Source organism: Pagrus pagrus (assembly GCF_965226575.1).
Source record: "Pagrus pagrus genome assembly, chromosome: 17".
NCBI lineage: Eukaryota > Metazoa > Chordata > Actinopteri > Spariformes > Sparidae > Pagrus > Pagrus pagrus.
The window spans coordinates 19,044,976-19,071,666 of NC_140201.1; the positions used below are offsets into that span (position 1 = coordinate 19,044,976).

Consider the following 26,691-nt stretch of genomic DNA (forward strand, 5'->3'; position numbering starts at 1 on the left):
CAAATATAACATCACACTTGAGGAAAGTAATGATAATTAACCGTGGAGATTTTCTGTCAGCAGCCTCTTATCCGATGCTAAAACACCTTGAGGCTCTGTGACGCATATCTGTGAGAAAACCAAACAACACCACGTGCCAGATTATAGTCGAGCAGCTTCCAGCAGCAGAGTATAACCAAGCTGCTCACTTCATCATACCCAAAGCAATTACTCCAGGCTGCTCTGGGTGATTATGTTGAAATAAGGTAAAAATTACAGATAAGCATGGAATGACAGGTCTGGATTGCGCCGTCCCTGCTAACTGCTATCCAATGGGAGTGTCTCTGGAAGCTGTGGCCCAGCCTTGGCAGTCCCCTGGCGTGGCCATGGCCGATTAAGCCAGCTCCCAGATTCCTGCCGCAACCATTCAGCTTAAAAACCATCTGTCTTTGGCTGTCAGACTGGGCATGGGAGATTACAAGCAGCTCTGGAAACGGCTGGCTAGGGACTGCTGCCTGACAGCACTCTGGCCAAGCCGCCATTACGGGGCCCATTTCCTTGGCTCAGTAGTTCAGTGGATAGATACACAGCGGTGGTAACTGGAAACTGGGGAACATGATAGTCCCCATCTTGGCGCTGCATGAGCTTGCTGGGAAAGATCAACACAGCCGGGGCCGTTTACAGAAGAGCAACAATATGACAGAAAATAGACATTTTGGCTCACTTTGGCCATGTCGACTTTGTGACACAAACTCTCCACAGACTAAAGAATCTTCACACAGATTTCTATAAGCAGCCTACTCCGTAAAACATAGATGTCATGTGGACTTTTCATGTGGTCGTCAAGTTGCCAGGTTGGCTGCCAGTCAGATCTCCGGTCTCACAGAGAGCTAGGACCTTTGGAGCTTGTCTCAGGGAGAGGGGATCAACTGGGACTGGCAACCATCATGCATGCAAAATCCTGTCTTTGGTTGCACATATGGCAGGGCCTAGCCATGCATTATGGAGGTGATGAAAGGAAGCTTTACCCTTTGATACCCAGTCAGGCAAAAAGACATACACCTTCCAAATAAACGCCCTGACACACACATTAACAGGAAAACAAGAGCACACACATATTTCCACCAGCCAAAACCTACTCTCAGTCTCCCTCTCTCTTCTTCTTACACACACTTATTTAAAGAGGTGGGAAACATATTCCACCTACTGCTCTGATTGATCCTCCATGGCTTATTGCATTCACTACCTGTAAGGCTTTGGGATACTTCTTGCAATGCAGTAAAGGCGGATATGGGGAAAAAAAGGTGGAGGAGTAACAGGTTGAAAAGTAGTGGGTAACAAGGCATTGAAAGAAGGGACTGAAAGAAAAGGCAATGCAGAGGTGATGGTAATGACAAAATGGAATTGCAAGTAAATTAATACATTTTGATGGCACTCTGTTACATGAAGTTCAGAGTTTGGCCTTGAGATGACGGTATTATGAGAAAATTGGTGAAAATATAATTTCAGTTTACCCACGAACACAATTTAACATCTTCAGGTATTTTAAAAGGCTCAAAATATACACGGTATTCTAATAAAAAAACTTCAACAAATCAGTCACTTCTTCTTACCAGACAGTGATGAAGTCGTGCGGCCCATGAACCTGAAGCAGGGTGAAATTGAGTTTGATGCCGAATCCAGGAGGCACGGTGATCAGCCAGGAGCAGTCCGCTGAGCTAGGGTACTCCTCTGGGTAACCGGGGGAGAAGATGGTCCCATTGTCTGATGTGATGTTCCCACCACATGGCACTGAGGGAGGGAAGGGAAAGGGCGAAAGAGAGGAAGAGTATATATATATATATTTCATATACATATATATATATATATATATATATATATCAGTGGGACAGGAATACAACAGGACAGATTCATAATTCAGCAGCAATGGGTGAAAAAAGGGGATTTTTCATCCCCCTCTTCTTCCGCTTCCCTTCTCAGTGTCTCTCTCCCCCTCTCCTTCGCTCTTCGTCGAGTGCCCAGGCGCTTGTCTGAGCTAAAGATTAGCCAGTAAAGCCTGTTAGCAAGTGGGGACTTGGATGGAGTGTTTTGCTAAGATAAGGCCTCAACCCTTTCCCACTGGGGGTGAAGAGAGAGAGTGCAGAGATGAGGCAAGGGGTTAGTGTGGACTGGGCTCTTGAGGTCTGTGTGTTTTTGTACAGTATGCGTGTAAGGGGTGGATATGCATGCATGTGTGCGCGGGAACAGGAAAGTTAAAACAGCATGTGGATGTCAGTAATGAAAGCACCATTCCCTCACAAGTCAACTAATGTGAAATATATTGGGGTTAAAAAAATACACTAACACTCACTCAGACATAAGATCCCCCCCCATCCAGCCTCAAATCTTCATGCATAGAAAACCGTAACCATATTTCAAACATTCCTCAGGAACTCTAACCAACTTAACGATTACAAAGCTTAACATTCCCTTAGAGAAACCCCATATGGTGGAGCGGGAAAAATCAGGAAGGAGTGGTAATCGCAGCAGTGCAGAAATCTCAAGCAACCCATACACAGTATCCAGCTTAACGGCACACCCATGGATGCCTCTGGGTGTGCAATCATTCCCAAAGCAGAGATTGCATGTTTTATCCCTCTGTTTCTCTCTCAGGTTATATGTGTGTTCATGCTATACAGATGCCTGCTTTAGCCCTGTGGCTGATAGGCCACTCTGCTCCTGGCTCACCTGTTAAATGAGCTATCGATCACACAATTGATTAAACCCAGGACACTCTATGGAGTTGGACCTCTGGCTCATGGCATCAACTGGCAAGCTACTTAAACCGTATGTGTAAAGAGGGTGTTGTTGCTTGAAGGGTTAGCTGGGAACTGCAAACTTGAGACAGTGTTGCATTTTTCTTAAAAACAAAAACAGTAAAGGACAATATGCTGTATACAAATATAGCAAATGGATTAGGGTTGACAAAGGACGAGGAGATGACACAGCCAAGGTTAAGTGAGGAGAAAAGTGGAAAAAAAGGAAGGACACAGAGCAAAGCATTTTATAGACACAAGGTGGTGTGATGCTGATGCCAAGGTAATTGAAAGTAAGGTGACAAAGTATATGTATATGTGTAGCTCATTCATCTCCGGGGGAAAACCCATGTAAACACTGTAGTTGTGTTGTGTGTTGCCAACATTGCTATTCACAGTATTATCTGGGAGGAGCTGTGCTAGAAAGATAAATACATTTAGTTTACTGAAAACTGAGACATTTTGTCATTTGCAGTAAGTTTAAATCTAATATGTCAATTAGACAATAAAGCAGCAGTGTGTACTGTATGTGTGTGTTAAGATATATTTATGCCATTAACAGTGAAGCATCTCTAATCACTTCATCTCCTGGTAGATCACTTCCTCGCACCAGGTCACAGCCTTAATGCCAATGTAATTACACTCACAGTCAGAAGCATCAGGCTATCTTGTCCTGGTCATTTTAGAAAGCAAATGCATAGAACATTGCCCAAACACACACACAAACACTTTTCACATATATGTTGTCAATTTCAGCTAAAATGCACACACAGAAACATGTAAATATATGTGAAGAAGTTGAAATACACACTATTACACTTATGTGTATATTAAATGCTGTACATTATCAAAGCATATTGGTACAAGATGTATTGGTATTGCATACATTATTATATAAATACATTTTGCATTGTGTACTGGGATACAGTCTACTGCAAGATGATTAATATTATATAAATGTATTTGATATAATACTCATTTTCCTGCACAAACCAACACACACACACACACACGCAGGTAAGAATTCTCGCCTAATAATCTTCTGTGAAAATTGAAAAGGCCTATACAAAAGAAAAAAGCCGTGAGAGAATAAACTCTATCTCCGTTCTCACTGCCTTTTCACTCTGTTGCTCCGTTTCTCCCTCACATTTATCTCCCTGCTCGCCCATTCAAAGTTCCGGTGTCATGGCCATCACCTCCCTCTGTAATTTTGCCAGCCTCATTGAATAATCGACAGCTGGAGCGTGAGAATGTGGGTCAAGGACGAGGCAAAAGAAAGAGCACCCATTACTTTTCTTTTCAATTTAGCCCCTCTTTTATTCATCTTTTATTTGTCTCCATTCCTGTATAGCACAGTATTGATTTTCAGTGAGGAATGCTTTGCCTCATTAGTGGGGGATGATAATTCAGTATAATTTCATTATTCATAATAGGTAATCATTATCTCCATAGCCGTACTTCACACTAATGATGTAATAGCTCAGTGCGTTCTAAACAGGAAGTTATCATGTTATTACTTTGGTTCTGTGTCCATGAGGCAGTAAAGTCCGCCACTAGTTTGGAAGAGTACTTATTGTTCAGATTAAGAAATGTGTTCATTTAGCAAATTATTTGGATTTTGATATGACGAATCTCACATCCCTTACCTTCACAGCGGGGGAAAGGGTGATCCCAGTTGCGGGTGGTGCCGTGCTCACAGGTGAGGATGGAGTGTCCCATGAGTTGGTACCCAGGCAGACACTCAAAGGAAATAGACTGGCCCACATTGAAGCCGGCACCCACCACCACCCCGTAACGGAAAGGCTCTGGATCAGGGCACTCCTGTAACTCGTAAGCTGAGGGAAGGAACAGAAACATACATCAGTCTATTCAATGGGAATTCATTTTTCTAATAAAAATCATGTAAGTACTAAAATTAACCCACACACAAAAGCAAATACTGTAATTTAAAGTAAATAAGAAAGTAATTGCCACTAAATGCTTATTAGGTTAAAGATCACTGTGGCCACCTGCTGTACGGACATAGACCACTTGTATGCTTCAGGTTCTTAGTAATTGACTGAAGCTAGCAATCAATTCACACAGCAACAACAAATTTGCCTCAACATGTAAATGCTTTCTCCACTATTTCTTTTCCATATTTAATTGCCCTTCCTAATCTCTCTGTTGTTCTTCATCCTTGTGCTCAACCTCCCACTGACCTACTCCTCCTCCTCCTCCTCCTCAGACAGAGGTTTCAGAGGAGAAAAAAAACATGCCAGGGGTGGTTTGACTTGTGCCGGAGGAGTATGATGCAGTAATCAGAAGAAGTGTGGGTAAATAATTTGTACCCCCCCCCCCCTTGGATACAAAAGCAAAGCAGCCAGTGAGCCTTGAAGAGCCAGGATATAAATATGACTAAAGAAATTGATTTCTATGGATCACAGCTTCCCTTTGTAGGAGATAACTCATGCAAATGCTACAAAAGGGGGGTATTTGCAAATATAATGCTTGATTTATATGCTAATGTACACATAATTATGTAAATGCACAATGCTACCTTTCGATTTGCCGGCTCGTTTGTTGAATCACAAAATACAAACTTTGTGTGCCTGTTGCATTTTCAGACAAGGGCAATTTATTCCTTGCAGCTATGTGGATATGCAGTCAGGCCTTTTATTGGCACATGGTGAAGAAATCTTTTAAATGATCAACAGTTTTATATACCAAGATTTATAGGTATAGGAATTTACTGGCTCTGTGGGCTGATAAGTCTGACACAGTCTGTTCTCAGGCTAATTCAGTAATGTTATAGCTTTACATGTCTCAGTGAAGTGACAGTAATTGCACATAAATGAATGTGAAGAAAAAAAGGTAACACTCCAAGAGATGATTTTTCGCTGCTACAAGGCATTATTCATCTCCGTGACTTTTATTCTTACAGTGATTATATGATGCCAGTTGAGGGAAATAGCTCTGACCTAGTAGTAGTAGTAGTAGTTGTAGAAATTGTGACATAAAAAGGTGGTGTAGAGCAGTCAAAAAGCCCCAGCCACACTGAAGAAATTACTAATTTGATCCAGCTTTGCAGAAGAAAATGACTCAAAACACTTACAGCCTGAGCCTTACAATTAACAAAATTATGGCTTAGCGCTTATGCTCATTATCATAAATATATACAAACCTATTTTTGTCCGAGAAAATCCTAAGGCTGGTCATTATTTCCTGCTCCAATCTCCTGCATCTTTAACTACTTTTTGTACACATGATCCTGTTTAGTCTCTTACCCTGGTATTCAAATCTGAACCCCGGTTTGTTCTGTGAATGATCACTATGGAAATATACTGTGGTCTCGTGAGAAGTGGTGAGGAGGGACGATGGAATATCTTGGCCGCTGAATCGGCCGATTACTGCGCTTGTATCGAGGGGCCCATTGCGGATCTCAAGGAAATCATGGTTGGCCTCAGTGGAGAAGTTGAGGAACTGCATGTGGGCTCCTGGGAAAAGAAGAAATGACAAATATTGAGAAAAGGTAGCAGGAAGTTGATACAAGAATTGCCATTCTCTTCCTGAAATACTACCACAGTGTTCTTGCACAATTTTTAGAGTAAAAGTCAAGGATTTCAAGGACTTTTTAACACCTTAACAATTATAAATTAAAGGTCCCATATTATGTTCATTTTCAGGTTCATACTCATACCATTTTGGGTGTCTATCTACTCTATCTCCCCATCTTGGCTCATCCCGAGCTTGTTAGCTAGCTAGCAACCAGAACTGATAATAACAGAAGTATGATACACAATCAGATGCCAACTTCTGTAGCTAGCCAACACGATGTACATGTAACATAAAGCTTCTATTAATGGTGGTGTCACTCATTGTCTAATACCAATCTAAGTTTTATGGTAGGCTACTGTGCGTGATAATCATCCCCATCAGCCTTAAATGCACCATCTGTAAATGTATTAGGTACAGCAAATTTAGGGTAAATTAAAGAAAATGTATGACCTTCATTTCCTTAATTTTGTTTTAGACTTGTACGTAACCCTGCACAGGCTCTCGGATCTAAACAGTTTAAGGATATGTACCTACAAACATCCAGCCCTACAAGTTGTATAATTAAAGGTTCTTGAGCGTGGAAATGCCTGCAAGAGCCTCTTCATTATGCTCACCATAACCAACTGGCAGGTAGATTCTCCAGGTGCAGTCACTGTTGCTGGGGTAGTTGCCAGGGAAACCAGGACTAAGAATCATGCCCTCCATCTCCTCCCTGATTCCACCACATTGAGCTGGAAGGAAGCAGACGAAGCATTTCATTAGCATCTGGAAACAGTGACTCTCAGATTAAAATAATCATGTCTCCTTTTTCCAATCAAATATGGTTAAAGTTTTATTAGGAATAACGAAAATGCTGTTAAAGAGCGAAGTGAATTCAATGTAAAAATGACTTAAATTTCCGTACCTTCTCATCAAATGGAAAACTTTATGTCACTGTTAAGGAACTTTGGAGCTATTTACTTTCTACTTGAGGTATCAAGGTGCCACACAGTGTATCTTTTGCTGCTCTAACCCTATAATCTTATACCAGAGATGGATAAATGTTGTAAATGTCTTGACTGAAATCAAGGACCTTTCAAAAGAGCTGGAAAAAAAAGTGAAATTAGAAAAAAGTGGAATGGAAATACTAAGTAAAAGGGATGATGAGATCAAGATAGATGAAAAGAGCGAGATCCTGACACCAAAATTAAAAAAAAGATGAAAGGATACTGAAACTAGTGGTAAAAGAATTAGCTGACTCAAGGAGAAATAGACAGACAGAAGTACTGGTAAGGGAAAAAAGCAAACACAGTGAAGAAGATTAAGAAATAAATGGGACAAACAGGGGATATAAGCCAGAGGAGGGAGAAACCACACAGAGAAACTCGGGGTGCTGTACCAGTTCGTTTCTGTGAAGAACGAGTGAGGGGTTAAATGTTATCCTATAGGCGCACAAAATGCCTGAGGTAATCAGGAAACTGCTGATGCCTGCGAACACGATGAATCTTCCCTCTACTTCAACGAATCAGGGTCTGAGATGGAACTAATTAGGCAATAGTAGGTTGTTCCAATAAGTGGGACTCGTTTGTCAAGGCACTTTCACAGAAAGGAGGAATGAAGGTGCAAAATGGAGAGTGCAGTTTCATTCAGTGTGTGCGCTCAGCTTTTACTTTTTTGGTTATATTTCCGATTTTCATTGTTTGCTGATGGACTCAAGAGCTAGGTTGTGTCAGTCAAATTATGTGTTTCAATGTATGAGGTGTGAAACAATATTGGAAACCTCAAACGTACAAAAGTTTGTCACCTACTGTATTGCCTCATAAGTGGATATTTTCTAAAAGCTCAGAGTTCACAACTTGTAACATGTTTATTCATTTTCTCAGATTTGGCGGAGGCCATGAAGATTATATTTTGGTGGTTGGTAAGTTAATATAATTTTAGTATAGAGATGTTCTTTGTAAATCTATAATATGTATGAGGAAAATGTGGATATTCCTAACAGCCTATTCTTTTTTATGCCTTTGCATTTCCTACATAATGTTGCCCGCTTGCTAGCTTGCAAAGTTGTTAGTCTTGATTGCTTCTACATGCTGTTGCAGCCAAGCATAACCGTGAGCTTACGACTTACGACTTCCCTTTGTAGGCAGCATATCTACATATGATAATGGTAATTCAATTATGCATTCATTCACAGGATGATGATGAAGAAAATGTTTTCACACATCTCTGGGACTTTACACTGGGACCTTGATCTAAGATGTTCTGCATATTGTTTGGAACAGTTAGCTTTTATGTTCGCCATAGAACAAAGTTAGACCGTGAAAAGATGTAGACATAGAAGAGAAGATAAACGGGACATGGAACCAAATGAAGGAAATTAAGGTATTGTTACCTATACAGAGAGGAGGTGGGTAGTTCCATCGTCTGACGGTTCCAGGCATGCAGGTGATATGCGAGTTCCCCTGCACGGAGCATCCACGCGCCAATGAATGAACACACACGACACAAAGACAAAAATTGCAACAAAGAACAGGAGATTGATTAGTTTGTTCTCCCCGCTGCCACTCATCTGTTGCTCCAGTTATTTGAACCTGCTGCCTGTCTCCACATGACTTCATGCAGTGACTAAATCACTAAATCCATCTGAAGTGACAGGGAATAATAGAGAGGGAGCATCACAGGCATAGAGAGGCGATCTCATATATTTCAGTACTTCCAAAATAAGAAAAACTGCATTTTGAAAGCTCTGCAGTTGAGTTACAAAGCTAATTCACCATAAATATAAAAACATTGATAATGACAAAGAAATTAGGGCACCCATTGTAATACATAATACTGGATGGGTTAAAAACGGACACCAGGACAAGACAAGACTTTTAAAAAAGAGGCATTAAGGATTACTACTGCAATGGTTGATAATGACTTCAGATATTTTCAAGCTTGAGGAATGACATTTTGATTTCCTTTTACTTTATGTACCAATATCTGTGGCCTGAATTTAGGTCATATGTACTATACTTATTCATAATTATAGAATTTCTAGTAGATAAATGAAGGAAGCAACAAGGTACCTAAAAGATAATTGTGGTAAAGCAATTTCATTAAACTGGGCGCAGTCTGCAGTGAGCCCAATCCCGGTGCAGTGTGATGCAAAGTGAAGGAGAGGCTGGATATCTGTGTTTTAACAATATGACTGATGCAACTTGTGCAAAAAAAATAAATATCTATAACTAATGCTGACTCTAATTTTAGTAACTTAACTTATATCTGGGTACATTTACATAATAGTCCTGGAAAATGCCTTTAGTGCAAATTCTCTGAGAATTTCTGGTCATTTACATGATTGCAAGTTAGCAGCATTACCTCAGCTCCCTGAAATAATAGAAAATATTATTTGATTATAAATAGGAAATGGGTGAAATAAATCTTTGCTGGAGCTCTGGATGACTGCGATGCCTTCCCATGATAAATCACATTACATATGAAGTAATTACTTTGGTAATCGAGAAAGAAAAAAAAAAATGTAATTGAAATCATTTTCGAAAGATCATTTTATAGCTAAAATCTGCTTCTCATTCTGATGCTATTAAACTTTACAAAAACGCTGTCAGAGCTATTGGACTAATGTCTATATTACAGTTAAGAAATGTAAATCAAAACCAGTCAAAAAGAAGGAAGTGACATAAGTCAAATTGAATACTTCTGAAGACTGGTGGAAAACACAGTATCCAGTGTGTTCCACAGATGTCACCAACTGTCTCCTGTGCAGAGACATGCAGAATACAGTCAATCTGGACCAAAACCTATGAGTAAAAGTCAGCAGATGAACTTTTAAAATGCCTAAATGCTACATCATCCAGTCCATCCAGTCTACCGCAGTTTATTTTCTCTGACAGTCTGCTTTATCCACTACTGTGATACAGTATGAGCAGAAAAATGAAGAAAAGGAAAACTGACAGGAGTGACACTGAAAAAAGCAACATATTTTCATGATCATTTATGTGCAAATCATATCAGAAGCTGGGAGATGTTACCTGTAGAGTATATCCAGGTTCACACTGAAAGGACACCACATTATTCATCTGAAGACGCTCCCCAACCTTAATGCCATTCATAGGAACCACCGGCTCTGGACAGTTGGTCAGAGACACCGCTAAGGGCACAAAGAACAAATAAAAATACATGTCAGAGAGAGAAAAATAATAAAGCCTATTTGATTACTATACAGACATATAAATATATATATATAATTCAAAATGTAATTACAACATAGCAGGAAATACGTCACACCTCGAGGAGAAAGACAGCCAGCAAGAAACATGTGGTCAGGATGTTATGAACTGTTTTCTCACTTACTCTTGTATTCCAGCCTGAATCCAGCTGCAGACACGCTAATATCAGAGAAAAAGTGGAGGTAGAGTTGGTTGGAGGTGCTGTTGAGGAGAGCTGGGACCGTGGTGCCTTGGAGAGAAGATTAACAGTGGAGTTTAGCAATGCTATCTCCTGCATAGGCTAACCATAACTAACTGTATAAGCTACTGGCAAATATCTAAATGGGTGCATCAGGTTATTTGGGAAAGCAGATGCATAACAAAGTGGCCTACACACTTTTTTAAAGAAAAAGAAGGGAGGCATTTGTATGTAATCAGCTAAAAATAAAGAGAAAAAAGCATTTTCTACAGAAACAGTGTGACCTAAAATTGGTCGTTTAATAACTTGAATTTGTAAGTCTGGCATTTCTCTTTCATCTGTTTACTTCAGGGTACATCTAACATTTACTTTTGGTCTGAGTCCAAGCACAAACAAAAGGAGAATTCCCTTTCCTGTATCCTCACTATGAGAAGCGTAACACAGATACTGTAAACAAACGTCCACTGTAACTCCACACAAATAAGGCCAACCATCGTAGAAATATATCAAGATTTTGCCATGGGAAGAAAGGCAATTTCCCACGAGTACACTGGCTGCCTTTATTTACTCTGAATTTAATTTAGCAATGTTTCCAACTGTGCCAAATTAGGGGCTCTTTTTTAAAATACAGCATGTGATGGTTAACAAATATAGTATATGTTCCAGGTCACATGCTGCTCTGTAAGAACTGAGTACACTATTAGGTAGCTTCAATGCTCTTGGCAGATATAGATATGGGCATTAAAAATCTCCTTAATGACATGACATTTAGGAAAATAATTGCACCCACACAAACACAGACTGTATGTACAGCAATACCTGAGAAGCTGCCGAGCATGGTGTCAGTGTTGTCTCCTCCGTCGAACACCTCCAGTGAGTCCCAGTTCTGCTCTGTGACAAAGCTGACTACCTGGATCTGAGACAGGGAAGAGTAAAAAAAATGGATAGGATTCAGGAGGCAGAGCAGTAACAGTAGGGTCAAGGGTGTGTATGTGTTGGGAAATCAAATGTGAGGTTGAAGGATTGATGATTTATGAATGAAGAAGCATGGCCATTTGGCTCGTAACCACTTTAATTTTATAAAATGGCTGTTGTCTTAGCCCTGACACAGGACACACGCTTTTTCTAAGTGCAGGACAACACCTGCAAATCCTCTTGTCTATCATCATCATTATCATTCAGTGTTTCACAGGATCAAGCATTGTTTCGGTGCCTTGATAGGTAGTCTCAAATGACTAAATACACCTTTCTTTTTCCATTGTATGCTGTTCAAAGTGAATAAAAAGGTGAAAAATAAAATGATAAAAGCTCTGAAGGACTTAACAAATAGCAATAGTTCAGAATTCTCATGAAAGCAACAGCCACTGTGCAATAGACATTAAAATGTCTTTTCTTTACCTTAAACACCCTTTTGAAAGGCTGTGTTCAAGTGGTGGGGACTGGAGTAAAGAAAATTCTATAATAGCTGCAGAGAACATTGAAACTGATTTTGCTCTTGAAAGCTAACCAAAGTTGTTTAATTGCCAGAGGCCTTACAAATTAAAATAAATAAAGAATGAGTGAAAGAGGCAACACTCTGCCATTTAGGCTCTATATCCTTGAAAGAAATGTATCCATTTCTTCAACAGTACATGAGTTTTGCTTCTTTTTTTTTTGCTCTCTCCAAGCCTTCCCTTCAGTTCCCTCTCACATCCATTCCTCGGCCTTCTCCCCTGCCTCTGATAGTTATAGATCGGATACGAGCTAATTAAAGGGGCGGTAGGGGCTCTGGCGCATCCTGGGGAGACGACGCAGATCACAGATTGATCTTTCATTAGGGGGGCCGCAGCAAATGTGCCGGCGAGGCATCTCGCTCCTTTAAGTTCTCTTCCTGATCGTGACACTCCAATCTAATGTGTCTCTGCTAGTTGGTACAAGAGGAGCAACAGGGGGAAGAAGAAAGAGGTCTGAAAGAGATTAGGTGGAATAGGAATAGCAGGTATAAGGAGGATTCAGGCGTCACATTTTGGTCACAGGCTGTGACCCGTCTGCTGTGAAGTGTGGGTATGTGGCGGTCTCCTAAAGAACACAAACTCTCATATATCACTACCAAACTATTCTGGTTCCAGTCAGGTATCCAAATGTTCAAGGGTCCATTCAGGGGGTGTGCAGTACAGTCAGCTCTCTGTTCTTATTCTTGGGCTAATTCACCTCAAAGCTATTGTGATGTTAGTATGTAGTGCAGCACGTGTGCCTGTGGGCCACCTTGTGTATTTGACCTGCAAGGACAGTCAGCTGAGGTAGAGGAGCTAATAGATGAGGGACGGCACTGAGGTCATTAGCCACAGAGGCTGAAGCATAAGCCTAAAAACTTTCCGTCAGGCAGACCCGCAGGGACGTCTGCCAAGGCTCCTGTTGGAGTTCCATCACACACGCGTCAAAGAATAAGAATATGCAAACCGAATTAACTCCCAAGAATGGAAAGTAAAGTAATTGAAGAGGCAATTATGTACAAATTTATTTCAGGTTGTGCTATCTGAAGTTTCTGGTATAGTGATCTGCCAAATTAAATTCTGAGACTCTGTTAAGCGTATAGACTCTATCATTTAGCAACTCTCCTGTGCCCTGAAAACTTTAAATGCTATACCTTGATATACTGTGGGTAGCTCTGTTAATTAGCCCATGTAAGCTGAAAACATATCCCCACATAGGAGCTTGTTGTCAAGACCGTGCAGAGCTGTAAAGGTGACAGGTAAATAATACATTTAAGTGCCTTCAATAGCCTGGACAGAGACTGTTTTAAAAGGGGGTTACTCAATATGTTTTAAGTGAGCTCGTACAGTTGGTCACTGTAGCTCAGCCTCCCTGTTTCTTTTATATCTGGTGTGTAGCAAGGTTACATGTTTATGAATCTGCAGTATACTTGCCATTAATGGATTTCCCTTTTCCTTCTCAAAACAGTCCTTTGCTTATTATAACATCTAAAATCTTTGATCTGAACACTAAACGGTTTTCACCCTTGTTCATCATGAGCTAGTATCCTGACTTTCTGACTTGTTAAACAGAACCTTCGGGGAAGCAATCTGTGGTAACAGTTTGGAAAAGGGCAGGTACTTATCATCAGAAATACTTGGTGACTGGACCAACTATCAACGTCGTACACGGGCTAACTTCAACGAATCAGATCAATAGTAGGGAAGTTGGTAAATTGGTAAATTAAGCTTTTGTCACAGCCAGATGGGAGAAGAGCAAAAACATCTTTTCCATTGAGCCTTAAATAAAAATAGCACTGCTGTTCTTTGCCCTTCTTTCAATATAATAAACTCTCCAATGATCATATAACTGATGGTATTGCAGCATCTACTTTAATCTCTTAAGGAAGAGGACCTCTACCCTAATACCCTCACGTCCTTGGGCTGCATCTGGATTGAAAAATATTGGGTTTTTTGATGGGTAGAGTATTTACCCTCTTGTTAACAGAATATGTCTCAGATTTACTCATTGACTTAAGCCATGTTTGAGGAGGTAGGTTAATGCCAGGTTTTACAAACCTGGATCCCTGATCCTTCAGGAACAGTTATCTTCCAGACACAGTTGAGGCTGTTGAGGTACGGCTCAGGAAAGCCAGGCGATAGGATGGTGCCAGTCCGATGGGTCAGATTGCCTCCACATGGAACTGCAAGGAAAAAAAAACAAAAAACTGAGCAGTGTACCAAATGTATCATGGCTACAGACTGGGGAGAGCAAGATTAGGTATATGCATACAAGCATGCATAAATTTGCATGAGATTACTATAAAAAGATATGTTAATATTAATCTTCCCCCTTAATCTTTTTTCCTGAAACATAGATGCGATTCTGCAAGAAGGATTAAGGAATTTTCTTAAAACAAGTGTCAGGATGATGATCACACAAGTAAACTAAGAGATTAGAAAACATTAAATCATGACAAAACTTTATATTTCAAAAAGAAAAGTTTTTTGAGAAGTTTTTTTGTATATTTTAAGAGAAATTTGATTTTAGGACTCACTCAACATAAATCATTAAATCATAACTAGAATGGTAAACTGTAACACTCCTAAAGAGTGTTTAAAGTCTTCAAACACTGTCTTCCCAGCTTGTTCTGCACATTCACACATCTGGTGACAGCAGAGGAGCATCTGCTATAGTTGTATGTAGTGTGTGAGAGTGTGTGTCTTTGTATATACACGTGGATATCTTCATAAGAGCGTGTGTGGATGTCTGTGTGTATCTACGACCCTCAACATAGCCTGCCACCTGTGAGCCGCGTAGCTGAATCTCGCTGCATTGCTACAGGCGATAGCTGACAGCTCACATCTGTGTCAGAGTAACGAGAGTTTGAAACTCAACGCATCAAGTGGGACAGACTAGACAGAAGTGAAGAAATAAAGTGAAGGGGAAAAAAAGAAAGAAAGAAACCAAGAAAGAAGGAGAGAGAAACAAACAAAGAATTATGTATGTGCCTTAGTTTGTGAGTCTGTTTGCTGTCTGTATTTGAGTATTCATGCCCTACCTATACAGCTGGGTATGGAGCTGTTCCACTGTGCCAGGGCATTGGGAACTGTCAAACATTCAATGGCACTGGACCCCTCCAGCATATAACCTGGACTGCACTCAAAGCGGATCACAGCGCCAACAGCAAAGTTGTTACCCATACGCCGGCCATTTCGAGGCTCTGGGACTGAGCTGCACTGGGTAGCACTGGTCCGTGGCACAGCTGTGGAGAAAAAGAGTGAAAGACACAGTGATTACAGGTGGATTTTAAGTCATTCTCTGTGACATTTCCAAGAAAATATGAGGCTGTTTTACTTCTCTCTGTCACTGACTGATCAGTTTATTCTCAACTTTAAAAGTAGTTTTCAAAAAACTCACTTTTTAGTAGGATTATCCAAGAACCTCCGATTGATCAGTGGAGCAATTTGTTAAAGCAGTTATAATGGATGTGACTGTCTGAATGATCGCAACTATACAATACAACATATTATATTCAGCTTTTTTGCCTTGTGCTTCCCTCAGCTTACTTATAATAAAATGCAAAAAATAATTATTTATTCATTAAACTTTCTCCAGAGCTGCTATTGCCTTTGGACATTTGCAGCAAATGTCATTTCTGGTACACTGCATTATTTAAGGAAAATAACAATTCAAGAGAAAAGTCCCTCTTAGGGAAATAGAGGAGCAGGGGAGTTAAAGCACAACCTTTTCAACAGACTGCTATACTTCTGCAGTGTTAATGTTCCAGAGTGCACACTTCTGCCGACACACACGCAAGCACATCACAGCTGAAACCTGGTGAATCCTATCGAAATCACTCAGCAAGTAATCTATACTGGAGGGGAACTGCGGCTGCTAGAGCAGAGAGACTCCAAAAAAGAAAAAAACAAGGCAGCGGGATTTGTTTGTGTATGCTTTTGAGAGTTTGTGTTACACACTTACCCTGGTAGACCAGGTGGAATCCTCTAGAGCTGGATTGGCCTTTGGAGGTGAAGCGGATCAGGATTTGGTTGGAGGTTGCTAATGGCAACGACTCGCCTGTGATGGGGAAAAGTTAAAAAAAGTGTTTGTAATGTTTTTAGCAAAGTGCTGCCTTCAGGTTATATTTGTGTGGGTACATCCCATAGTTTTTAGCTACCTAATTGCCATGTTATCACCTACGCAGCTAAGAATCTAATATTTATAGCATCCATCTAGTGTAAATTCAAGTGGGAATTTTAGTGTTTTATTACTTTAGGAGACCTGTGATGAACTGGCGACTTATCCAGGGTGTACCCTGCCGTCCCCCAATGTCAGCTGGGATCGGGTGCATGGATGGATGGATGGATGGATGGATGGATATTATTTTAGGGACTCAATTCTTCAGCATGGGACTAGCGATTGTGTGAAAGAGGACATACTGCAGGTCTGAGTATGGATATATTTAGGAGCTATGTTCATGTACGGTATATCAGGAAAAAGTGTGAAAAATGTAGAAAAAATGTGTGAGTGTGATTTCAGTGAAAATCTGTTGTTTTGTCGAGAGCAGTGCAAGGTGACAATAACTTTCACAGAAGGACCTACTGTGATGGAAATATAACTTTCTTGAGTGGTCTTTTTAAGGAATACCACAATATGCAAATGCATGGTGGTTATTAAGATTATCCTAATACTTAACTGTCAAACAGGACTGTTCTTAGCTGCTAAACTTATTGGATAGCCAACAATTTCCTTGAGCTACATTGTGGCTAAATGGAGGTCCTGATTATTGAGTCCTGATAGCATCGTGTCACAGGTACAGCAGACCGCAGTCTTCCAACAATAAATCAAGTCATGTTCTGTGAGCTTAGAAGCTATTTCTGATCATCATATGAGCCTTGAACAACATCTAGCTCACTGTCAAGTTCTTGTTTATCTCTGATCATAAATATTTGTAATATACGGTTCATTTCTTTGTTTTGTCCCAGCTGGACTATTGTAACTCTCTGTTCACAGTACCAATTATTAAATCATTACTGGAGAATCAGCAGCTGGTTTAAAATGTTGCTGTTAGACTATTCAGTGCTTTCGAACCAGCTGCAGAGATCACACCTCTCCTAGAATGACTTGAGGTTGGGTTTGTCACCTGCAGTGTAGTCCTGACCAGGGCTTAGTGGCTGTCCATCTGTCAAAATTCAAGACCAAGGGTGTTTGAGCTTTGGTCATTGTAGCTTCCAGGTTTTGAATCGGCACATTTGGTCAGTCAGGTTTTGATTCAAATAGCATATGAAAACTGATTTATGCAGACAGCATTTCATTAGTGTTTTGTTGTGTTTGGTCTTTGTATGTGATATTCGTTTGTTTTTTTATCTGAAATGTACAGTATTTTGTGGGGTTTGTGCTCTACCAGATACCATATATACTGTATAAACTAATCATTGGATTATGGGCGTTTCACTCAGAAATGTAGGGGTTCAACACTTTATGGGGTTACAAAAAATAAAAAATAAAACCATTCCTCAAAGAACATTGCAGAATCTATGTTTGTAATTTAAATCCTTAGAAAGAGGATATTTTATTACATGATCACCAGTATAATTAAACACAAGGAAAACCCCTATGATGTATCTACTGTGGTGGAAGACTATTTGTTGACTGACGTCGAACATGATACAAAGTGTGAGCATCTCTCTCTCTGCCTCTCTGTCTTTCTCTCAGTGTGATGCTGACTGGCTCTCTGCAGTGGATCTCATTACTCTGCGTCTGCTTGCTGTCACAGTGTAGTGGGAGGCAGACGTGCTTAACCCCAGAGGCAACATCTGTGTGTCTGCATGTCTGTCTGTAAGTGACTATCCTTTGCATGCATGTTTCACTCATGTTTTTGTGTGTGAGTATTCCTACGCCTTTAAGTGCAGTGTCCTGAGGTAGCTCCATTCTTAATGCATTGTTCAAGTTCCACTGCTGGGTCCCAAAGGCATGCTGGGTAGTTTATTAGATGAAGACCTAGCTACGTGCTATTGTGGCAACAGTGTTTCATAATTTGCTGTGCGGGGCAGGTATTCATCCAGACGGATCAAACGTGTGTCAGCGGGTATCTTATCAACACTTTGGCCACTTTCCAGCTTCAAACCAGTTTGCCCTTAATGTGATACACTATGCTTGCATATGAAAGACATACAAGGAGAGATGTGACTTTGGCTGGAAGTCAATAGTCAAAATTCAGTGTGCAGCTGTTTGAGTGCCTGGTTCAGATACAGCAGTCATGGGGATTCAAACAGGTTTAGAGTTAAATTTAGCCCATACAAAGGTATGAGCTAAAAAGGTTCATTTTATCACACCTTTTATTCCAAAGTTAGCCCATTGGCGATAACAGAAAGTGAATTTTTACATTTTATGATTCATGTTTTGCATTTATTCAAGCAGTGAAAAAAGTAGCAAATTTACATTAGTGATAAAAGTCCTCAAACTTAAATGTAGTCCAATTAAATGGACTCTCTGGGCAAACCTAAAATGCTGGCCAATAGAGTGACAAATGTCTTTTTCTTGAAATCAAAAAAAATAAAAAAATAAAAATTAGCATTAAGATACAGTTAGTCTTCTTGATTTCTTGATCCAGTCCATTTGTCCTTTGTGCCTGCACACCATTTCCTACACCTTTTACACCTACACCTCATTTTATCACACCTTTTATTCCATTGTCATCCCTGACTCAGACAATTGACAATAATTTCCTTTTTCTGCTGAGAGTGATTTGCCTCACCAGGCATGAGAGTAACAGAAAACATATTGTTGAATGCTTTGCTGTGACTAGTTTAATCTAATATGATTTTCAAGGTCAGAACAGGTGTTTTGACTGCTGTTGTTGACCATGCTTGACAAAGAACATCCTGCCAACCACCAAAATATGAATTAACTGTACGCACATAATGACAGCTTGTATATTTAGACTGTGTGCGTAAGTCTCTTGCTTTTTAACTCGCAGATGTTCAGTGTATCTGTATGGCAGATACGGGTGCACGCTTCTGGATTATGCCTAATTCATGTGAGTGTGGACTAAAGTCTCTCTTCCTTTGCCAAAGTGTGTCAGCTCTGCTCTGCCATGCCTGGTTAGAGAGCTCTGTGAACCTGCCGCCAGGAGTTTGCAGTTAATATAGCGTCCTGTTTATTGAGCTGTAAACTGGATTTTCTGAGGCTGCCCTGGACACAAACCAAAGTAATCATTTTGCTTTTGTCAAGCCACAGGGCTAGGGCAGGCTGAGATGGAGAGCTGCCCTCAACTCACACACCTTTTAACCCGACCCCTCTCGAAAGGTTGCACCTCCCCCAGTCAAACTATTTCTTTTGTAGCCTATCAACACAGCGGTTGCATTTATCACATCCACACATCCGTGATTTTGCAACACTGTTCCAACAGAGCTGGTTTGTTCTCCTTCATCTTTGCACTTTTTCTCTTGCACTCTGCTGTACTTTAGATTTTGGAAATTATTTGCAGGATTAAAGATTGAAGTAAGGTTAAGCTCATGCTCAAATAAAGGTCAAGAATAAGATCAAAGTTACTTTAGAGTTAGGGCGTAGAGGTATGGTAATGACTCCATTTCAGAATTAATCATTATTCATTAGTTTAAGATCTAGCACTGTGCAGCAAGGGTTAAGGTCACAGCATTGGGTTGGGAAAGAGAGTAGCCTAAGATGTTTCTCATGTTTCTTGTGCTTTTAAATTAACTTCCCAGTAATACACCATAGCTTTTCATGGTAGACTTGACTACAACATAACTGAAGTTTAAACTGTAAATAATTAATTTGTGAATAGTGCAAATTCTCATTTTTTTGTTGTCATTCTTTAGTTCTAGTTAGATTAGGGGGCGGGACTAGATAAGCTTTTGCTTCTCCTGCTTTCCCTTTCGGTCATGTGTATTGTATGATTTAAGCTAAGATGATGTGTGATGATTGATCTAACTGACATGCCTGAAATAAACAAATAAATAAATAAAATGATATGGTATTATTTTTTTTAAATAATATCAATAAAGGTAAAATAAAATTGTTATGGCATGTGGCCATCGTTGTGGTGCTTAGTTGAGGATAATTAGTATATGGAAAGAGGATCTGTGAAGCCATTTTTGGCAAGGATTTAGACCGTTGTATGAATAATGAGCTGCAAGCAAGTTCAGCCAATATTATTAATGTAATAACCATAGCTTTATGCTATTTATGCTAGAATTTGCTGGGATGTTAATGCAGCGTTGAGTAGGTCTCTCTGTTTTCAGTTGTCATGCTAATGTTGGGTACACTAAATGCTACTGTTTTTTTTCTTGATAAGAAGGGGTGAGGAAATCTAATTTCCCTGGCTTGAACCTGGCATACAAGTGTGTGTGTATGTGTGTGTGTGTGTGTGTGTGTGTGTGTGTGTGTGTGTGTGTGTGTGCACTTGTTTACCTACATAACTGCATGCGCATATATTATGATATTCTGAGACAGAATACATGACGTGTGTTTGTGTGATACCAATTCAGGTTCATTGTGTATGTGCATGACAGTCTTCTTGAGCCTGTCTGCTGATATGTTATCCCTGTGGCTCTTTAAGTTGTTGTTGTCACTGCTGAATTGTTTTACAGCTCACTGGAGCCCACCTGGAGCCACGCTAGCTCTGCCTGTGTCAGCAATTTGACTCTGGGTTTAACCGGATTCTTATGAAAGGGATGGGGCGAAGCCAACTATAACTTTATTCAGTCCCCTCTCATGTCTAAAAATAATGGCCAGGAGATCAAACAGTCAGATCACATTTACTGATTTGTTACACACTGGTTCTGAATATGAAACAAAAGTGTGGACCAGTCATGTTTTGCCCACCCGTGGTTCAATGTTAATTGCTGCTTTTTCCCAGAGTATGATACCTGCCCCAGAAAACATGAATGCATGCTCACATGTTAATGTGTGTGTTTTTGTTTACCTGTGTGTGCTCCAGAAAGGGAGCTGAGAACACGGGAGTGCTGTGTTGCTCCATCATAAACCTCCACAATGTCATTCAGAGCTGTCTGGAAGAAGGCGAATTGACTGAAGACAACTAGAAAAGACATACAGAGAGAAAACTGACATCAGATGAAGACTGAAATTAGCAACTGCATCACAGTCATACTGAAAACTCTTAAATCCATTTGAATTGACACAGAAATTCATAAAAATTACTTTGCTGAATGCACATTCAAAAAGAATATTATCAACAGCAATTTCACTCAAAATGTCTTTTTAAAGTGAGCTGGATAATACCGGCAGTTATGACAACACAACCAAATTACACGAGTAGATCAGCAATCCTGTCTTGGCTTGATGGCTTGTCACTAGATGAAAGGCTTTGGCAATGGCAGCCAATCTGTTGCACAATATGCAGCTAAAGCTCCACTATGGAGCTTTCATCTTTTTTATTGCTATTGCCTGAACATATTCAGCCTTTTCACATCTAATCTGTGTCTAGTTTACTTATGGTGAATAATTCAAGTAAAAGAAAAGGATGAAAAGGATGAATGAGAGAGGAAGTGGGGACTAGTGCTCTCCATTAAGTGGCAGCACCTTTAACAAGTTAAACTTGTTTGAATATGTCTCAGCACCTGTTTTCTTCTACTCAACTACAGTTGTTTCCTTCATTTGTACATCCTCTTCATCTCCATCTACAATAAGAGAAGCCAGTGGATGCAATGACACCCACTCCAACCTCTGCATTAAGGAAAATAGCCTATCATTAGGGCTGGTGCATCAGCCTAATGAGAAGCGGCAAGAATGGAAGCAAGAGCAATTTTGACTCTGCACGACAAAGTGCAATGCCTTGGGCCTTGCTGTCATTTTCCAGGAAAATGCAAATGTGGACTTTAATTATTTCAATTTCCTCTCTCGCTCTGACTCCATTCAGTGAAATATGTTGCCGACAGGGTCCAAGAAGGATGGGTGCCCAGTTGTTTTGGAGCAGCGCCGGACCTCTGAATAGGCATCATGACCTGGACATTCAAAAGACTGGGTTGAAGTACCCCAGAGCCAAACACATGCCAGTCACTGCCGGTTGGTGTAATTTAACAATGATAGGACTTGAGCTTTCCCTTAGAGACGCCTGATGCTGATAACTCATTACAGAGACAGTGGGGGGACAGAAGGAAGAGGGAGATAAACAGAGAGAGGACAGACAGAGAGTGAAGCAAAGGGACATTATGGGTAAGAAAGTGTAACGTGTTTGCTTCCGTATTTGCATGTTTGAGCCGTGTCACACTTGTGCTTTGTTGTGCTTTCTGAATAATTTGCTGCTCCTACAGTATCACGAATACATATTGGAGGCAAGCTGTGACCTTTAAGATGGAAATGCCAAAAAGTCGAGAAAATTCAGGATGTCGGATCCAGACACCAATTATTTTTTGGTGTGTGTGGGAGAAAGACAGACATAGATAAGACACATCGTAATGCCTACAGTTTGAGAGATTAAATGGCTCCACCAAAGTAACATGAAAATGTATGTGTGGCAAACAGACAGATGGATAAGGGAACTATCAATCACTGTTTGATTTTACTATATGTTGAAACGTATGAAAAAAAGTATTCGGCAAACCTGTGACTACAGCATTTTAATTGCAAGTAAAGAATTCAGTATGTGTGTGTGTGTGTGTGTGTGTGTGTGTGTTTCTACCAAACTTGTTTTCTCCTATGCATCTGTCACTAACAATATTCAGGTGTGAAAAAAAGCTCAAAGGTTTTCCTCTTACTTTCATTAGTTTCCACAGTGAAAGAATATGTAGTTAAGTGAGGCATAGTTTGAGCCTGAGAAAGGCATTTTGTGTATTTTGGAATAATTGCATCTTCATTAAACACACATGATTACCCTGCTGTAAACACTCACGGACACACAATTAAAAATCTGCTTGAAAATTAAAAAAAAACCAAAAAGACACAACACAGTGACAGAGTGTTCTTCTTTAGCTTACCGTAGTCCTTTGGCACCACCACGGAGTAAAGACAGGTTCGTGCACTACTGTAGTTGCCAGGGTAACCAGGGGACAAGACCACCCCTTCCAGACCAGAGTACTGTCCACCACACGGAGCTGGAGAGAGATGCAGGGATGAGACATGAAGACACAGGGCAGACGGAGGAGGAAGGTCTAAGCCAATAGTGTGAGATTCCATTTCTCCCCTACCGCCTGCTTTCCCATCCCCTCTGTTCCATTACTCCTAAATTACTTTTCTTGTCTGATTGGGCTTTGGGTGGAAGACGTCCCTGGTGTTTGCCACAGTGAAATTGCAATGTTTTCCAAGTGTCCCTCTGGGTTAGTCTAGGTGAGATGAGGCCTGGATCTCCTCTACCTGCTTAAAGCTCCCTAAAAAATGCCCTGCTCCCACTTGTATTTTTGTGCTGATCCCAAGTACGTGAATGTGTGTTTTACTTGTGTGAAAATGTGTGTGGTGTGAGCAAATATTCCTCCTGACACATAACTGTCAGGTTACATGTCAGGTTTCACACCGAGAGAGCCAGATTTGGTGGCATCGAGGATGTTTCACCAGTGTTTTTTTACGGGGAACATCATGCACAGCGTGTTAGCTGTGTTGTGGAATGTCAGCGAACAGCCGGGATGATGCAGGTTTAGTCATGAGTGTGAGAAGCAGATATGCAAAGTAAGGCACTCTCTTCAAACTGCAGATTATATTAAAGCTAAACCCTCACATCTATTAACATTAGCAAAACCCACACAGCTCTATACATATACCTGTAGGACATAGCTCTGTGCAATAAACGCATAATCACATATGCATGTTTACATGTGATAAATCTATAAACACTGATGTGGTTTGTGTTCCTAACAACCGTCTCCAGATGTCAGTGTTTACCAATGCAGATGGGTTTGGGTTTGTTCCAGCTCGGCTTGCCGTCTCCCCCCATGATGCAAGTAAGGGTTGGGTCTCCCTCTAGTGTGTAGCCACTGTCGCAGTGGTAGTTGACAGTGGAGCCCAGCTTGAGGTCGGTGCCCACCCGTGTCCCATTGCGCACCAGGCCCGGCTCGAAGCAGGACTCCCTGGGGTTCTCTGTGGAGAGAGGTAACACAGTGGAAAATCAGCGACAGAAGGGAGCGCGTGTTGGTATTTAATAAAAGGATTTTTGCATCAAGCTGCGGCTGCAAAACTGGAATCGAAATTGTTTTCTGCCTGAGGTTCCTGATATTCTCTGATTTCTCACTTCCTCTTTTTTTACCCGCTACTCTGTGCTTTCCTCTCCCAGTAAATATATCTCACTGACTGCCACTTTTCTCTCTAGCCCTTGACGGTGCCCTTTCATCTGTGGCTGCTGGAGGTATGTATGGCGGTGGAGACAGACAGGCAGCTGATTGAGAGTGGCATTGCTCTGGCCCAAGGTCTGCTGACTGCACACAACAGCCTCTCACACAACGCTTCGCTGTGCAGTCAACTAGAGAAGACAATGCACATACGCAAGCTTTCTCTAGCAACACACACACATACACTCACACACACTCGCTGCATCTAACCACATATCAATCACCGCTCTTGAGGTCGTAAGAAAGATGTCCCGCTCAATCTACCATCACATTGTTCTTAGGTGGAAAATGTGCATGTGAGAGGAGGCCTGTCAATTTGGCACACTTCACGCCGTCACAGCTAAAATAAACACAGGAAAAATGCCCAAAGCAATTTAGCTCAATCTTAAACACGGTCCACTCTCACAGCAAACTTCAATATTTGATGAGTTAACGCACATATACAAAAGAGAAGGCGAGTCAAACGTTTTTTTTTGTCAGGAAAACTTCCACTTACAATTCAGTGCCTGACAGAAATATGTGCAAGAGCCTCAACTATCTCAACACCAACTAGTTGAAAGCAAACTTTAAATAGGAAAGATGTTCATATTTTAAAAAGCATCTATTTGTGAAGGTCTAGACTAACCTTTACTTCTTTCTCATCCCATTGGTATTTACAAAAGGCCCGACCACTTTGTTGTGATGTCTTTTAACTTTAATAAAAGAGGACCAAAATGTTGGAATGGTTTTTTACATTAGTTTTTTTCTTGTTGCACCATCTGTCACATAGAGAAGAGTTCAATTTGCTCCATGGACAAAAACCTCCTCCTGTTGTGTACAATCAGGCAAAATATGTGTGTGCTTTAAAACAAGTCTATTTCCTGTAATTATAACACAGTCTAAATGAAGTTATGATAATTTATTGACAGTAAAATGCACATGCAGCACCGTGGATAGAAGCCTAGTTTCTAAGCTGAAAGCTGGGGACCTGCTGACCAGACAGGAGGCTGCCCTTCATGGCTGAGCAGAGTGCTGAGGCCAGGCATGTGGTCAGTCTGTCTGTCACCCAGGGCACCTGTTCTAGACAGGTTGAGCCCTTTCATGGGCTTATTTAGACCCAAGCCTTCCCCTGCCACCTCGTTCATTAAAGCGGCACACCTGGCAAGAGACAGCGGAGGCGTGATGGATGTAGCAGGCGTTTGGTGTGGAATGGCCCTGGACACAAGCTAGCGGTGAGGAGGTCGGTCAGCTCAGTGAAGATGGTGCCCAGAGACATTTGTAGGTGTGAGACAAAGTGGACGAGTGGCATCATCTGTTTTGTAAAATACTCAGAGGAGTTTTACGTGATGTGATGTGAAGTGAAAATGAGCCGAGGAGTTGGTGAAGGTATTGGGTTAGACAGAAATGAGTATGTGTGGGGGTTTTGCTGTGCGTATCTGCCCACGTCTGTGTCTATGTGTGTTATTCAAATGTGGCTCAGGCATGGAAAGTTTTTGCCCACATATTTCCCCGGAGAGCCTAATCAGACATGGCCAGAGACACAGAAACAGAAAGACATAACGATTGCTCGGTAAAGAAGCTGACAGCACCTCAGGCAGATTTTGTAATGCAATTTTCAGCAGTGGGCTGACCAAATACTAGCTGGGCCAACTCGTCAACTTGCTGCTTCTTCACCAAATAGATCCAAACCCACAGCCAAACACGCTTCTGTGCCATGTTGTTTGTCTGAAACTGAGGAGGTAATTTATGTATTATTTGGTTATGGTTCATTAGTGTGGAGAATTGGAAGTGTGGAGAGGGAGTTTTTCTGAGCCACACACTGAGTCCATCTGCTCTACCAGATTGGCCATACAATATCACACACTGTATCACACACGGCAGTAAATATAGCTGGGAGTGAGTTACGGGGTACGCTCTGTAACACTGTCTTACCAAAAAGCTGTGCTTTTCTCTATTTATGTACAGTTTGCAAATGAATCACAGAGCTGCATTGCATTAACAGGTAGCATTCTGAATTCAGTTGAATTGCTTATACAGATCAAATCCCATCTGAACACCAGCCAAGAAACAAGGAGCTCAGGGTCGATCCGGAATTGGTTAACCGTCTGATACCTTAAACAGCTCTAATTGAGGCTGGGAGATTTAGGAAGATTTAACACTGTTCTCTCAAGCAAAGCCCTTAACGAAGATGCGCTGTCTAATTTAGAGCTTGTTCAGCGTCTGTATATTTGTTAGGAAAAAGGCTTTAACATACAGGC

General features: G+C 40.9%; 1 protein-coding gene across 1 annotated transcript in view; it reads right to left on the reverse strand.

The window, feature by feature from the left end:
* The window catches only part of csmd2 (CUB and Sushi multiple domains 2), a 241,166-nt gene that overhangs the window by 42,452 nt on the left and 172,023 nt on the right, over window positions 1–26,691 (reverse strand). The window contains 14 exon segments of the mRNA XM_084379183.1: window positions 1,593–1,770; window positions 4,421–4,609; window positions 6,041–6,250; window positions 6,926–7,042; window positions 8,683–8,752; window positions 10,325–10,443; window positions 10,647–10,751; window positions 11,520–11,616; window positions 14,231–14,355; window positions 15,214–15,417; window positions 16,137–16,232; window positions 21,103–21,216; window positions 23,114–23,230; window positions 24,012–24,206. Of these exon segments, the coding sequence (XP_084235309.1) occupies window positions 1,593–1,770; window positions 4,421–4,609; window positions 6,041–6,250; window positions 6,926–7,042; window positions 8,683–8,752; window positions 10,325–10,443; window positions 10,647–10,751; window positions 11,520–11,616; window positions 14,231–14,355; window positions 15,214–15,417; window positions 16,137–16,232; window positions 21,103–21,216; window positions 23,114–23,230; window positions 24,012–24,206 (1,936 nt within the window).